We start from the raw sequence: 15,191 nt of genomic DNA on the forward strand, positions 1-15,191 counted from the left end.
CCTCGCTCTTTAATGATTAAAGAGCCTGAAATCTTTGGAAATGTGTCAATGAGAAATGTTGATTAGGTTTGGAGGTTGTCCTTGCCAGGGTTTCACCTAATTCTTCATTCCTAACAACAGCAGCTAATGTTAGAAAAATGTTTACTTGCCTTCTCCAGCTATGGCTCATTCCAGTAACCAGCAGACCTCACGGACACTTCTTCCCTCTAATTTCCAAAGCTTCCTCCAGATTCAGTAAGAATAAATCTCAGAAACACTGTAGGACCCACAGACTGAAATCCAGATGTATTATATTCATATGGAATTTTTCAATGAGGCGACCTGCACTGCCTACTTAGCAGCAGTGAATCTAAATAAAGAATTGAATTAATATGGTGTTGAAATAGTTTGAAGTGTTTACAGGTTACACACAGCTTTCAGTCTGGATAAAATGAGACAGAAGAAAGGAAACTTGGCAGAGAGCGTTAGAGATGAGTTACCCGATGGGCTGCTGCAGCAGTAAACAAAGTCATAAAAGCTTATGGAAGAAAATCCACAGACAAAGCTTCTTTTAAATTGCACTTGACAGTATATGATCACACTGCTCCCCTTGTGGGCAGCTCTCAAATTTATACTCTGGTGAAGATAGAAAGAAGTAAAAGCTACATCGGTACAGTAAAAGGTCAGAGAAAGGTCAGGAATCGGATGCCTGAAGAATGCTAATTAAAAATGGCTGTTACACAATCTGAGAAACCCCTTATAAGCAACTTTTGTTCTCATTGAGACGCATGCACATACACACAGCCGTGTTCTCACTTGGGACCCAATAATATGAGTGCAATAATGCTTTGGCGGGAGCGCCAGCAGTTTGTTATGCAATCAGACAGGGCTGACTGTGAAAAACCATCTGGTGTGCTCAGTTTCCCTCAATTCAGTTTAGTAGTGGGGAAGGCTCCAACTGGAAAAAAAAAGGAAGGCCTCTCCTCGTCTTCTGAGTCATGGAACATGGAGTCATGGGAAAAGCTGATATTCTTTCAGCTGAGTTATGGTAATTGTGGATCTTTGGTAGGCTGAAAGCAGCATCCTTGCGGAGGTTAAATAGCTGTAACAGATCCTCTGTTCTTGTTCTGGTTATAAGGTCAGGTGAGATTCCGGTAACACAAGTTCACGTTAAACTTAAAAGGCCCGTGTCTGTGCAAGAAACTGCTGACAGCCCTAAAAAGTATTAAAATGCAGTTTGTATCCAGCTAATAAAAACAAAGCAATCAGCTTGGCTCCCCTGAAAGCCACGAGACACCTCATTGCTTGCAGCTGTTCTTGACTTAGACTTTTTTTTTGATTGTACTAAGTAAGGCAAAACTCCCTATAGTGCACTTTTGTATTACAATTACGCTGAAATTCCATCACCTGCCTCTGATGAACCTCGAGGGTTGTTCCTTTGTCTGTCTAACCAGCCTGCAAAGCTATGACCTGTCACCGCTTCATGGACGGTTTTCGCTGAGTTTTCTTCTCAGTCCCTTGGCTTTCTGCCAGAAACAGCCTTTCTCGCTGTGGGAAATGTGTAAAGATGTAATGGGAAGGTTGCCTGGGAGTCAATCAGTGGTTTGCGCTGTAAAATAAGAAGAGACTCATGCATGTGTGTGTCAAACCAAAACTCTGCAAAGAGTACTACCGGTTCTGAACCTGTGTTCCATTTACACAGCCAGCTCTGATGATGGCACACTGCAACAACACTCAAACTTTTTATTAGGTGTGCACTCCTCCACATTTTTTACTTCCTGCTCTGCAGCTCCGTATAAAAATATTCTCTTACCTTTATTTGCTGATTTGTCCAAGAAAGAAGCCCAAGGCTTGCCAGGTGGGATTAGGTTTTTGTTATAATAAAATTAAAAATCTATGGAAAGAACAATGTATTTTTTGTCTGCCAAGTACAATCTGTTACTTATTCTTCACGCAGCGGAGACGGTGCTGCTGCTTCGCTTCGCCTGTTGGCTGTAGGGTTGATCTGGTGTGAGTTACACTAATTAAAACTGTTTGCTCTTCATGAACAAGAAGAACTAATGAAGATAATGATACCTTGCCATCTTTTTTTCTCGCACAATGGATTCTGCCATTTTGTGTCACACAATGGATTTACAGAGCCGTGAAAGTGGTTCAATTTTTGTTTAGCCCACATACACAGATTTCTTTTCCCTATTTTTTCCTGTACTCGGCTGTATTGGCTGTGCTGGAAAGCCCAGACGCATTCTTTTGTTCTTTTGTGGCTGCATTGCTTTGGCTCCAGCAGGAGACTCATCTACCCTCGAAAATCCTATCAATTATTTCCATCTCTCAGCACTGTGTGGCTTGTCTGCAGATAAATAGACAAATAATCAGGAGTTTCACAAAACGTGAATATAACAGTGTCTGAGAGAATTACTGTGGCCGATCGGCTGACATCTGGCTTTGATCTGTGCAGAAAATATGAATCTCAGAAAGACAGTTGTCCTTGAAAGCGTGCTTATTTCTTTGTGAGGACCTTTTGAACTAAGACACAATCACAGAGTGTTGGTAAAAGTCAGCTCATGAATGTTCATGAAGCAAACTTCAATGAATGCATTACTTTGTCTGCTTGTTTAAAGGATGAGTTCTTACGCCACGATGACATAATAAACTTTAGTTTTGTTTAATTGGTTTGTGGGATAGCTCACATTTCTAAGATGTTGCACAAGGCTTTTCTTTTTTTTTTTTCTTTTTTTATCAGTTCAAGATGTCAACCTGCCAGCCAGATTTTACTTATCGGCTCTGTGGCTGTCAGTGTCAATCTTTCTCAGACTTTCAACCCAGACTCATGCTGTCCATTAATACTTACTATCTTTGGACAGCCAATCATTACGGGAAAAAAAAACAGCCAACCAAACAAATAATTTAAAAAAAAAACACACACTTTACTTTAAATTCTAATGAAGACTCTTTCTCCAAAAACACAGAAGACAGCAGAAAACAGAATGTCAGCTCAAAAAAGTCAAATTACAACTTTAAAATGTGCCCAGCTGCATTATTTTTTTATCGAGTGGCATTTTCCTTCACCGAGCCAGCATGAACTAAGTAAAGAAACCTTTAAAGTTGACCCTTTACATCGATACTACCATATACCTCAGAGGATGTTTGTGTAAGGAGAATTTTGATGTCCCTTTTTACACTCTGGTGTTTGGTTCGGGAGTGCTTTGCATTGATCTCTTGATGTCGACTTTATTTACTGTACACACAGTTACTAATTTTTTCAGCCTCTGTCTGACTGTGGTTTATTTGTGCTGCTGCTGTCAGGCCAAAACAGCTTGTGGCTAATGACTTTACACTTCAGATAATCAACTTTTTCTCCCCCCAGAGATGACTTCATGTCTTTATTTATTGCCGCAGATCTTGACTGTGAAAAGATTAATACATTTTGTAGCCAGCTGGCAAGCTCATTTGAGATCACAGGGCATGAAGGTGACCATTAATTACCCTTTTGGGTTTTACGCATTACTGCCTAATTAGTTTATTGGCTTAATTAATGCAAGATGATACTGAATTGTTTTGTCAGGGTGCGGCGGTGGCAATGATTAGACTAACCCAAAGCCAAGTAGCTGTGCCACAACAATAAATAAAATGTCATTGTTCTTGTGTAGAAATGGTAAAGAAATGCCTTATTCAGGGTTCACCAGGCAGTAAGTGGTTTATTAGTTTCACATTTATTACGTTTGCTTGTGCTGTGGAGCCTTTTAAGCTAAGCCTTCCAGGTTTTTATGAAGTCATTTTATTGAACTTTTTTATAGGAAAACAAAGTCAAATTTTCTCTAAGGCAGCTGGAAACTACTAGCATAATTTAAACCCCTGCAATCTTAACTGAGGCACTCTTGAACGCAAGGTGATAAAAAGAAAAGAAAAAATTAATTGAATTTGACGAGTGACCATTTAACTTTTTTCCCTTCCAAGATAAACCGTCTTTTTGCTCCAAGGCACTTAACACTGAACTTCCTTGTGGAATTGTGACTGGAATATTATATGGCACAATCATTTTACTTAGTATTAATTATTAGTATTAATTTTTAACTTGTTGCTTTTTTTGTGTTTTTTTGTCAACAGGGACAAAAAGGATATCCTGGTCCTGCTGGTCTCCCGGGTGAACCTGTGAGTATTTTTTACAGGAGCATGGTAACAGTTTAATGTCATGTACTGAGAAAAGGTTCGGTTTTCTTAGCCTTCACACAGTGTTTACATGGAGGAGCCCGTTTGATCCTTCAGAATGAAACAGGCGCCTCGTTTGATCATAGCGTCAATATCCAAATAAAGGAGATTGTGTCTGTTATTGTGATGTGAAAAAAGAAAGATTTTGTGAAAAACTAAATACAAACCATGACCCAGTAGCCTGTAGAAGCACCTTTAGCTGCAATATTTTGAAGCAATGATCTTCTATATCACTTAATCAGTCACTTATTTTCTTGTGGAGGAATTTTGGCCAAGCTTGGCTGTCAGATAGCTGTCTCAGTTTTGACTCATGAATGTTTTGGTATACAGAGGAGTTCATAGTTGACTTAAACACTGCAAAGCGCCCAGGTCCTGTGGCTGTAAAACAGAACCAAACCATTACTCCTCCTCCACTATGTTTGACAGCTGGGGTGAGGCATTTGTGCTTTTACTGTGTTTGATTTTCACCATATATGACGCTCTGCATTGACACATCTCCACTTTGGTTTCATCTGCCTAAAAGTCTTTGTTCTAGACGTCTTGATTTAGATTTGACATTGCATTTTTGTGATCATTTATATCACTTTTATAAAAAATATGCTTTTATTAAAATATATAATTTTCTAGTAGGAATGTACTGTACTTATTTTTTTATAGAGGTCCATAGAGCCTGTTAAAGGGAGACACAGAGGCTTAACCTATTAACTTAGTACTGGTTTAAATTCAAAGTCCATTTTTTCAAATATTGATTTTAGTTAAACTGATATATAAATATTTTTCAGAGCCTAGTCCGTTTACTTTTATACTTGTGACATTTATCATAGCATTTCTATAATATATTTTTTGTCATGTATAATATAAAAAATGTTTCTGTCTGATGGCTGCAGCGTGTGTTAGCTGTTTGTCACAGTATGTTTACTTACCAAGTAAAAGAGCCAAGAGTCTACAGAGACAGTTCCCATAACGCTTAAGCATTTCTTTCCATTTATAGTAACAAAACAGGAGAAAGGGAGAGTGACAGAGGAAAAATACTAGTAAAAGAGGCACACCCGGGTTCATTAAAAAAAAAAATAGCAGTGATTATGTCTTTACACATGGTGACTAGAGATGTTAGATATTAGTCATTTGGGAATCTTGGCGGGAAAATAGTGGGAGTTTTTTGGCAGAGGTGCAAGTAGGCTAAATAGTTTGAAGACTCTAGATCATTCCCCTCCCTAGTCCTTTCCCATCTTCATGAATCTAAAACCTGTGAAATATCTCTTAGAAGATTGCATCGTGTCACAATAAAGGAGAAAAAGGTTTAAAGTTCATTTTTTTTCGAGCACTTTTTTCGGATAATGTAAACTGTGTCAAACGTTAAGCTGATAGTGAAATAGTTAACTATATATTTTTCTTAAAACACTTATAAATGATATGTTTTCATAAATGCAACACGTGAATGTGTTTACATGCATATTTTTATTAGCTAGAAACTGCTTATTGACTTATTACTTCCACCTGGAGGTTAACTAAGTGTGGACAATGGGAAGAGTGAGGATTGTAAGAACGAAATATTTTTTTATGTATTGCCCTCTGGAGTTAAGAATGTGTGTAACATCACTTCTATGGCTGTGTACATGTGCTGTGTGTGTGTGTGCTGGTGCAATATTTGTAAATAAATTGTAATTAAATATGCCATTTGATAAAGCTTAGTAATTCTGGAAAAATGTCTTGCTCTTCCTTAGCTCAACACTTATTATTTTATCTTAACCCTCTGTTGTGCAATATTTCTTACTTACCAATGGTGTCTGCTTTATTTTGCACCTGCACAGTCTAATGCAAACCAATTAACGGTTAAGCTTTAAAGGGCACCTTTTGAATCTCTGTAATGCACTTTTTGCAGTTTCTGCCATCGAGGAGTTAACCCTTTAGAGCCGATCGGAGCGGGAACGCTCTGTTATGCGTAACTATTTTTAAATCCCGGTAGCACTGCAACCACGTAAGCTAGCGCAAAAAATTTTTTTGCATATGAAACCGGAGGAGTTGTACTTACATATTGTGCCATCAGCTTGTCCTAGGTCACGGTTTCCTTCCACATAAAGCTTTGCAAAAACTGCATAAAAAGCGCTTGCAGGAACAAAAACATAATATTCCAGAAACACGCTTTGCCGGTCCGATCAGCTGTTCAAAACACTTCCTACGTTGGAATAGACGTCAGCGCGAACTTTTGCATTTCCGCCATTACCTGGCCGGAACCGGAAGTGACGTCATTTTCGCGGAAATGTAGTCTTTTTTGCGATCAGGGCCTCAGGGCCTATACTGCTCTTTTTAAAAGTTATCTTTGACTTTATGACTTTCTGTGTCGTTTCTGGGATGCTTAGGACTCATATTGCACTGCTGGAAATAGTTTATTTTGATGCATATGCTGCTTTTTTGCAAATTTGCAGTATAATATTTATTTTCGTTTTTCCTGCAGTGTATAAAAATTGGTGTATTTCAAAAATAAAACTATGAAGACACTCAAAATAAATTTCCTGTGGTGGGAAACTATTTTGTGCAACTTTTTTGTATTTACAGTTTTGAGGGATAAGCCTCTTAAATTTCTCTAACTACAAATATATGTTAAAAAATCAAAAACGATTTTCAATTTTTTTGTAGTTTATTGCACTTTTTTGCAATTTATGTAATTACTATGCACTTAATGAATACATATTATTAAAATCTGGGCTATAATGGTTGTATTGATGTATAGCAACTTGAAATGCTCCCAAAAATGGCTCCACAGCATGTAGAAATATAATATAAGCTCTGGCGGACTTGGTTCTATGGTAGGTCTTAAAGGGTTAATTATAGCTTTAGCTCTGATGTTCTGGTTAGTGGTGGCATTTTACTGGACTGCAGTATATTCTAGAGTGTGTGTAATATTAAGGGGGGCTGCAACAATGACTGCTGTTTCTCTGATTATGGTTTTTAATGACATTATCCTTCTAGCCTGTCTTAACATGTTAATCCAGTTTTCCCAGGAATCTGAAAATGCAGAAACCTCAGTTTTAAATGAATATAGTGTATGAAGGGCCTGTAATTTGCATTCCTTCATTAAGTAATTTAGTAATTTTCTTTTCCCATATTTACAGAATTAAATGTTACTCTCCGATTGATGCATTTCATTTGGTCTCACCACAATGAAGGGATGACGCATGCATTATACAGTGTGTCGATAAGGATAAACATACCAATGCAGAGCTGTGCTCACAGTAGTCTTAACAGCATGCAAGCTTGACCACATTATAAAAGCACTTACTGTTGGATTAATTGAGTGGTTAGAGTGGCAATGTCTGTAGTGGCGCCTCTTTCCTTAGGCAACTCGACTAAACAATAGGACTCTATTGAAAAGCTTGGAGGTTTTGAATTCCTCTATAGGACCAACTGACTGTTGTTTATTACGGCATAAATATGTCTGCTTACAGTTTTAATTACTCTGTTTCCTAAGTTTCTAGGACGGCAATCAGCGAGGCTGCAGCAGAAATCATTTGTGCACAAAAGAGGCCCTTATTCTAGGAATATTTCCTTTCCTCACCCTCTTTTCTTTCCTTTTCCTGCCTTTTAGTCTCTCGCATTCTTCTAGCACGTATTTCTCTACTGTCTCTGTCTCCACAGGGTGAGCGGGGAGATGATGGAAGCCCTGGGGCAAAAGGCTATCCTGGCAGGCAGGTGCAGTAAATCTAGAGTTGTGGCACTGGTTGAGCAGGGATACACACACACACACACACACACACACACACACACACACACACACACACACATAGACACACAGACACACGTGTGGAAATAAAACAATAAATGGAGGCCGGCACATTTTTTCTATTGTGACTTCAACTTTTTGAAAAATTAGGGCTGATTTGGGACTTTTGAACAAATCAGATTCCATCTTGTAATTTTTACTTGCTGTCAGAATGATGAACATACTGAGAACTACAGCGGAGCATTGAATTCTTATGTTTTCTTAAGCAAGGAAATAATTACATGTAATAATCCTGGATGGTAGCAAAACTATAAAAAATCTCCGAAACCGGCGCCTCAACAAAAAAACCTAATTTGATAACTCAGAATGAAAAGTGTGTAGCTGCTGATTGAAAAGAAAAATTACCTGTGGTGGAATTTCAGCGATGGATGCCCCTGGTCTTGTGAGAAAATAAAATGTCAAAAGGGTTTCTATCGTAAGCGATACCCTGAAGAAAGAAAAGGTAATAAAAGTGTGACTAATGCCACATGTCCCCAGGTACACGCACGCACACACACACACACACACACACACACACACACACACACACACACACACACACACACACACACACACACACACACACACACACACACACACACAATAAAAGCTTCTTCTGTCCTTTAAAACTCTGAGCATTATCCCTTGCTTCACTTCTAGGAGTAGTCTAACTGAAGAAGTCAAAGCTGGGAAGTATTAGAGTTTCTCCACATTAGAAATCTATTTTATCTCAGCTTTAAACTCCAAAAACAACTGGTTGGCTATTCCCTCATTTACAACCCTTGAATGTTTAAGATAACTTAGTGTTCAGGCACAGGTCTCTGTGTTTGCCTCTGTGCTTTACTGCACTGACTATGCCAAAACTCCCTGATCCCCTATATGAACTTAGAGATGTGTGGTGGATTAGGTTTTAGCACCCCCTACCATCTGTAGGCTGGGAATCAGGAGGGCTATATGTTTATGTCAAGACTTTACAATTTGCTGTTGGGAGCTCTCCTGAGCAGAAAGTTGATCTTTATAGTTGCAGAGTCATGTTTTATGCCGGTGCATTAAACGACAGTTTTTCTGGGAAACAGATGTGAATGCTGCTGAAGCATTAATGTTGCAAATGTCAGGGTTTATGCTAAACAGAATTTTAAAGAGGATACAAAATTTAATATCCAAAAGGTGGATGCTAATTGTTAAGTAGACTAGTCAGCCGATTTAAATATATAAATTTACTTGTATGGCATCTCAGATGAATGCAGCTGTTTGTAACTACTGAAATATGTTTTTTTTTATCTATTACAATTAGGGCTTTCCTGGGCCTGCAGGAAAAATGGGGATAAAAGGGGTGAGGGTAAGTAGATGTTGCAGTTCTTCTTGGTGGTGGTGTTGGGATGTGTGTTTTTATAAGACTCTCTATGGTACTTTGCAAGTCTTTTGCCATTTCTTAATGTTTCATGTTTTTGTCATGCTCTCTCATGTAGCAGCTACTGATGGCCACAGGGGAGAGCAGCATGTTTCTTCTCTGTTGGACCTTCGCTTTCCTTAAATGAGCTGTGAAAATCATGCTAATTTAATTACCTAACCAGTGTGGTTGTATAAAACACCCAGTGTCATAAACACCGCTCATCTTTCCCCGTTAACGCGACGATAATGGTAACAGATGGTTTTCTTCATATAGTTAAAGTATGTTAGAGTCAATACAGTTTTTAGTAATGCTAGCCAGAGATCATAAAACTTTATAGCTGTGCTGCATAATGCATCCAGATGTAAGCTTCTCATTTCATGTCATTGTTATTTCTACTTTTCCACTGAGCAGGTTTGGCACGAAGATCTCCAGAGATCCCTGATGTGAGGGTATGTGCCCTTGGACTACATCGTGGAAGCCAGCACCATGCAGTCCATGGGCATATACACTTGCTTCAAGGTTTGGCTCTTCGAGACCACTCAACTGTAACATAAACCTTGCAGAGCACTGTTGCAGATGGACCCATCACAGCTGAAGGCTTTATAAAGATTTTTAGACACGTGTTAGTGTTATTGACAGTCCTACACAATGCCCAGCATCTTTGCTCAGTCTCATTATGTCCCCTTATCCACCTTTTGCTTTTCCATCTATCTTCGCCTTATCTGTTCCTTTACTCCATCTTTTATTTATCTCTCCAGGGTCACATTGGCATCCCTGGGCTTTTTGGCTTTCCTGGTCCTGATGGCGAGAGAGTGAGTATTAGTGGCTTTGAGAGAGAATACCCACTGGGCTGCATTATGTCCCAAAAATTATGAAATGGAAATGAGACCCAGATTAGATTTACTTGAATAAAACAAGGGCATTAGATCAAAACACTAAGACCACACTAGGCAAACCTATCCATTACTCTTGAGTAAAAACAATGAATGCACAATTTTGTATCCAATAAGTTGAGCTTCAAATGTCTTATCTGATGAAATAACCTCACCTCATGATCCATTTTATAGCTCTTCTGTTTATCAGAAGTTCAGATTTCAACTTTCTCCTGAACACTTCTGAGGATCATGATGTAATAATATAGCAAACTACAGATCAGCTGTTAAATGGACCCTTTGAGATTGTTTTGTCATCTGCTGATACCAAGCTGAAGGATGGAATTTGAATATTTTATCCCCTACCCCCCCACAGTTGGTAAAGTTTCAAGAAATGGTGTTCTCTGCTTTCAGTCAATAATTTTGTTCTTGTGAGGAGCATCAAAACTACACACCGCCCAATAGATTGAGTCTTATTGCTGAATGTTGTCCAGGTTTTGAAATGATGTACTCTTCTTCTTATCCATTTCTTTCCTGTTCGTAGGGAATTTCTGGTGTTCATGGGAAGAAGGGCAAGATGGGTAGGCCGGTAAAGTTTTCTCTCAACATACTTCTCAGTTATTAATGTAGCCTTATGGCAATGACAGTGTTTGTGATCTATGGGACCTTACTGCAGTGCAGAGCTACTATAAAGCCCATTAAATGACCATTACTCTGACAGAGACTTCAGTTCAGTGTGAAACCCCTCCTGGCCTTACTCGTAAATACATATATGAGGCACAAAAAGCTCAGCCTACTACAGTCTAAGAGGAAGCATAGATTCCTTTAGTACATATCAGAAGATTATAATCATATTCCCACTAAGCTTATTGCTAGTTTAATGTTAAAAAATGCTATCTGTCTATAAATCTCATGATCAGTGCAATTAATTTTCTCTGACTGAAGTTGATTTGGAAACTTTATGTGTTAAACAGTGTGCTTATTACTGTTCTTGTGTTGCGTTAGACTGATAGGCTAATATAATGTGTCAGTTGTGGGTTTGGCCCTCTGGAAGCTCTACCCACAGACGAGAGAGGTCTATTGTCATTGGCGCCTGGAAGCAAATTTCCCGTCCTTCCAAGCTTACATGGAAAATACTAATACTGCACATAACCACTTGTATGAATCACATATTTTTCCCAGGCTTAGTCCGGTTGAACACGATTTTTCAGTCTTATTATGCTGCAATGGTCAGTGACACATGCCAAGGCCTAAGAGTAAGCCCTTCATTGCCAAGTCATGAGCAAGCCATTTCTCTTCCTCTGTGGTGAAAAGTGAGATCAGTTTGTGTAAGAAGTTGGTTTTTTTTTGTTTTCCATCCTGACTCAGCAGCAGTGCAAGAGAACCAGACAAGCAAAAGAGCTGGCACATTCTATCAAATGGGAATATGTGTGATGAAAATTGTCTTTTTGAATTCAGATTTTGAATGACATCAAACTGCTCCCATTTTCTTGTGTCACCCATACAGATAGAATGACTGGCTAGAATTTGCACATAGCTTTGAGAAGAGACTTTCATTGGACAGATCCTATAATTAAATCCTCACTGAGATTTACTGTCGGCACGAGAAAAAAAGAGTTGCATGTGTTTCTGATCAAAACTGAGAGAGTTATTGACAGTTTGGGAGCAGCAAATTTTTCCGTGTTTCTTGTTTTTGCACCAATTACTGTTTATTTCTTGATCCACTTTTGCCTAATTTTCTAAAAAAGGAATGATTGTTTGCCACACAAGCAGCCCCTATCTTTGCCATCTGTTTAAGACTCAAGCCCTTTTTGATCTTTCCCTCTGTAGACACGATAAAAGAGACCTCACCGCAGTTCTGCCATTTATCATTCCCCTAACCCTAACACTTACCTTCTATAGGCAAGTACTGAGGTGTAATGTGCAGTGGGTTGCATGTTGACCTTGGCATACTGACAAGCACACGATGAGCGTGTGGCCTCTTGGCTGCATCACTCCTCTTGTTCTGCCTCTATAATGGAATTACGAGCTCCAAGCAAAAAAAAGAGCACAGTCAGCAATTCCTGGGCCAAGCAGCTTTATTCAGCCATTTAGGCGCGTCCTGGGGGTTTGGTTCGCGGGCTGCTGAGCAATCCCTGCCAGTGCGTGCACACACAGACACTCGTCGCTTGGAAACAATCAGCCATGGAATTTCCTGCCGGTCTCTGGGGAATGAAAATGCTGGGAGCACATCTGATAACTTGGCCTTACTCTGGAAACTTCCGTTTTGGAAAAACACTTTGTTTATCCCCTGTGTTTGCTGTAATAACTTAACTGACATCCCGTGTGATATCTAAATGCATTCAACATCAAAATGGGCATTTTGAGAGAATGAATATAATAAAGACTCTCTCTCTATGGTTACATGACGATGCTGTCTGTTTGTGTGCTCAGGGCTTTCTTGGTGACGTTGGAGAGAGGGGACCACCTGGCCCTGATGGGAACCCAGTAAGTGAAAAGATGTGGATTCCTGCACGATTTACTCATGATTGGTGGAATCCATTTCCTCCCATTTGTCCCTGAAGTCCACAATGTTACACCTGACACAGATTTAATCTGATTTCACATAACGATCACACTGCAGTGTCATTTAGAAGATTACATACAAAATGCTGTAGTGCAACAAACAGGTGCACTTCATACAAATTTTAATGTAGCACTTAAATTTATTTAGTCTACATCAAGTAACCTAGAGGGATAATTCTGAAAAAGTTTTTAACACAGTCAAAACTTAAAGCAGGAACATTTTATACTTACTCAGGACTAACCACGAGTCAGCTCTTGGCATTCTCCCTCACTCATCATTATCCATACTGATATGAGGGCACCATCAGCAGTTTCATTCGCCACTCATCTTTCTTTAGCTTGACACTCACCACTTGCATCCCCCTGGCTTCATTTCCTCTCTCTCCAGAAAGAAGAGGGGATGCTCCATTTGGCTAAATCCACCTCCTTTCATTCATAGAGAAAGAAAGGAAGCGACAGGAAGGCCACACTGGGCTGTGTGTCATCCATCTCTGTATTGGATGCGTGGCTTGGAGAGGATGTAGGCATAGCATGTGGCTGTGGGGTAGATCATTTGGGCAACAATCTGCTCTGTGTGTTAAGTGCCAAGTCGCTTACTCAGTGCTAAACTGAGATAGAGTAGAGGAAAACATTTTCTCAGGATAAGGAAAATACTAATCAACAAAACAAATATAGAAACATGCCGCATTCAATCGCATCTCGTACTGACAGCTCTATGCTCCTGAGTGTGCACATGTATCTCTTCTTTCTCTTCTTTCTTCTTCTTTCCCATTCCTCCTAGGGTGAGCTGGGAGCTCCTGGCCCATGTGGAGTCCCTGGTCTTATTGTGAGTGTTGCGCAGTCCTTGTAACTGATTTCATAAAGTTATATTTGTGGTTTATGCACTTTGATTCGTTGTCTGTTGCTCTCTGCTTTTTCATTTTTCTTCCTTCTAAAATTAGTTCGAAACAACTTTTTTGTGGAGTATTATTTATTTTCTTTCTTTATGAGCATCTGCTATGAATTTAAAACAACACTTGTTTTGCTATTGAACAAAATTCCTGCAAAGGACATTGTTTTAAGGCTGTTGGTGTGATTGTTTGCAGGGAGACATGGGCCCTGTTGGCATTATGGGATTACCTGGACCACCAGGACTCAAGGTAAATGTTCCAGTTTCACTGTTTTGCCTCTGTCTGTTTTTGAGGATTTTTAACTGTAAGTTGTATGCGTTTTGGTATTTTAGTGATTGGCCTTCAAAACTTCCTCCAATAGAGGCTAAGCTTGCATTGGTCAGACATGGTTAGTCTTGGGATTAATTATGCTACAGAATAGATGTTCCTCAAGCGGCAATCGCTGGGCTGAAAATGATGCCAAGTGGAAGTGCCAAAAATCTCCATTTCTACTAACAGCCAAAAGGGAGTCATGTAAAGATGTATGTAAATGATGGACTGAGCCACCATAACGCCAGTTGGTTTTGGATTGTATTTTGAATCCTCAGTGTTAGTGTTTTGGTCATTACTGTTTTATCTTTGTGGAGGCAGAAACAACCCTGTTTAGTCAAGGGTATCAGGTTGTTTTAAGTTAGCTGACACTAGCAATCTAGGTTAGCAAGTTGCATGCATAAGCTCTACCAGTTCAAGACACAGACGCCCATTAATACAGACTAATAAAATAGCAGACTTAGTGTTGGGGGAAGCCTCGAGTGACCATTAAAGGAACTGGTGGTCAATCCCGATACACTACCATATTAGAAAGGCAAACTAAACTGCATTGGAAAGCATACAGCCTCAAACCAAAACAGTTTTCCCTGTGTAGCTGTGTATGTGTCTGTTTGTTGCACTTGTGCCGTTTATGAATACAGCTTGCTAACTACGTTTGCTTGCTTTTACTTACTTAGCATTTTGCACTCTTAGCAAATGCAGTAACGTTTAGCACCAAAAAAATCACTTGGTGACTGTTGTTGAGGCTTCAGAGCACAGAGATCATGACTTATCTTTCAGGTCTGGCTGTGTCCATCTTTAATACACCCTTGTGAACAGGGAAACATGACAGCGCTTTTTTTCTTTGCTTCTAAGGGAGTACCTGGAAATACAGGGGAACAAGGACTGAAAGGTGATAAGGTGATCTGCATATGTCTTTCTCAAACTACTACCTTTCTCTACAAAAGAATGGTTAATGTGACAAATCACAAAATTGTATCTCTCTCCTGAGAAAGCTAACATTTAAGGCAAAGCTATAAAGCATGTGCTAATCATAGCTCCTTGTTGATAGAATTTTTCTCTTATTAGCATTCACACTATTTTCTATGTTTATTTCTGTTTCCAGGGGGATGTTGGCCTGCCAGGAGAGCCGGGAGAATGTGGATTCCAAGGGGACAAGGTAGGTGTATTTTTGTATGTGCTCAGGTGATGGCGCAGATCATCCATTAATAAGA

General features: G+C 39.4%; 1 protein-coding gene across 5 annotated transcripts in view; it reads left to right on the forward strand.

The window, feature by feature from the left end:
* The window catches only part of col27a1b (collagen, type XXVII, alpha 1b), a 66,024-nt gene that overhangs the window by 20,225 nt on the left and 30,608 nt on the right, over positions 1-15,191 (forward strand). For 2 of the 5 annotated variants that reach the window (XM_004566726.3, XM_076891108.1), the window contains 10 exons: positions 4,087-4,131; positions 7,825-7,878; positions 9,243-9,287; positions 10,100-10,153; positions 10,758-10,802; positions 12,647-12,700; positions 13,560-13,604; positions 13,864-13,917; positions 14,833-14,877; positions 15,083-15,136. In XM_004566726.3, the coding sequence (XP_004566783.2) occupies positions 4,087-4,131; positions 7,825-7,878; positions 9,243-9,287; positions 10,100-10,153; positions 10,758-10,802; positions 12,647-12,700; positions 13,560-13,604; positions 13,864-13,917; positions 14,833-14,877; positions 15,083-15,136 (495 nt within the window). Of the gene's footprint in view, positions 1-4,086; positions 4,132-7,824; positions 7,879-9,242; positions 9,288-9,877; positions 10,154-10,757; positions 10,803-12,646; positions 12,701-13,559; positions 13,605-13,863; positions 13,918-14,832; positions 14,878-15,082; positions 15,137-15,191 lie in introns of those variants that run through there. The other 3 variants (XM_076891110.1, XM_076891111.1, XM_076891109.1) reach the window with 3 other exon arrangements.

This window comes from Maylandia zebra, linkage group LG12, assembly GCF_041146795.1.
Source record: "Maylandia zebra isolate NMK-2024a linkage group LG12, Mzebra_GT3a, whole genome shotgun sequence".
NCBI classification, from domain to species: Eukaryota; Metazoa; Chordata; class Actinopteri; order Cichliformes; family Cichlidae; genus Maylandia; species Maylandia zebra.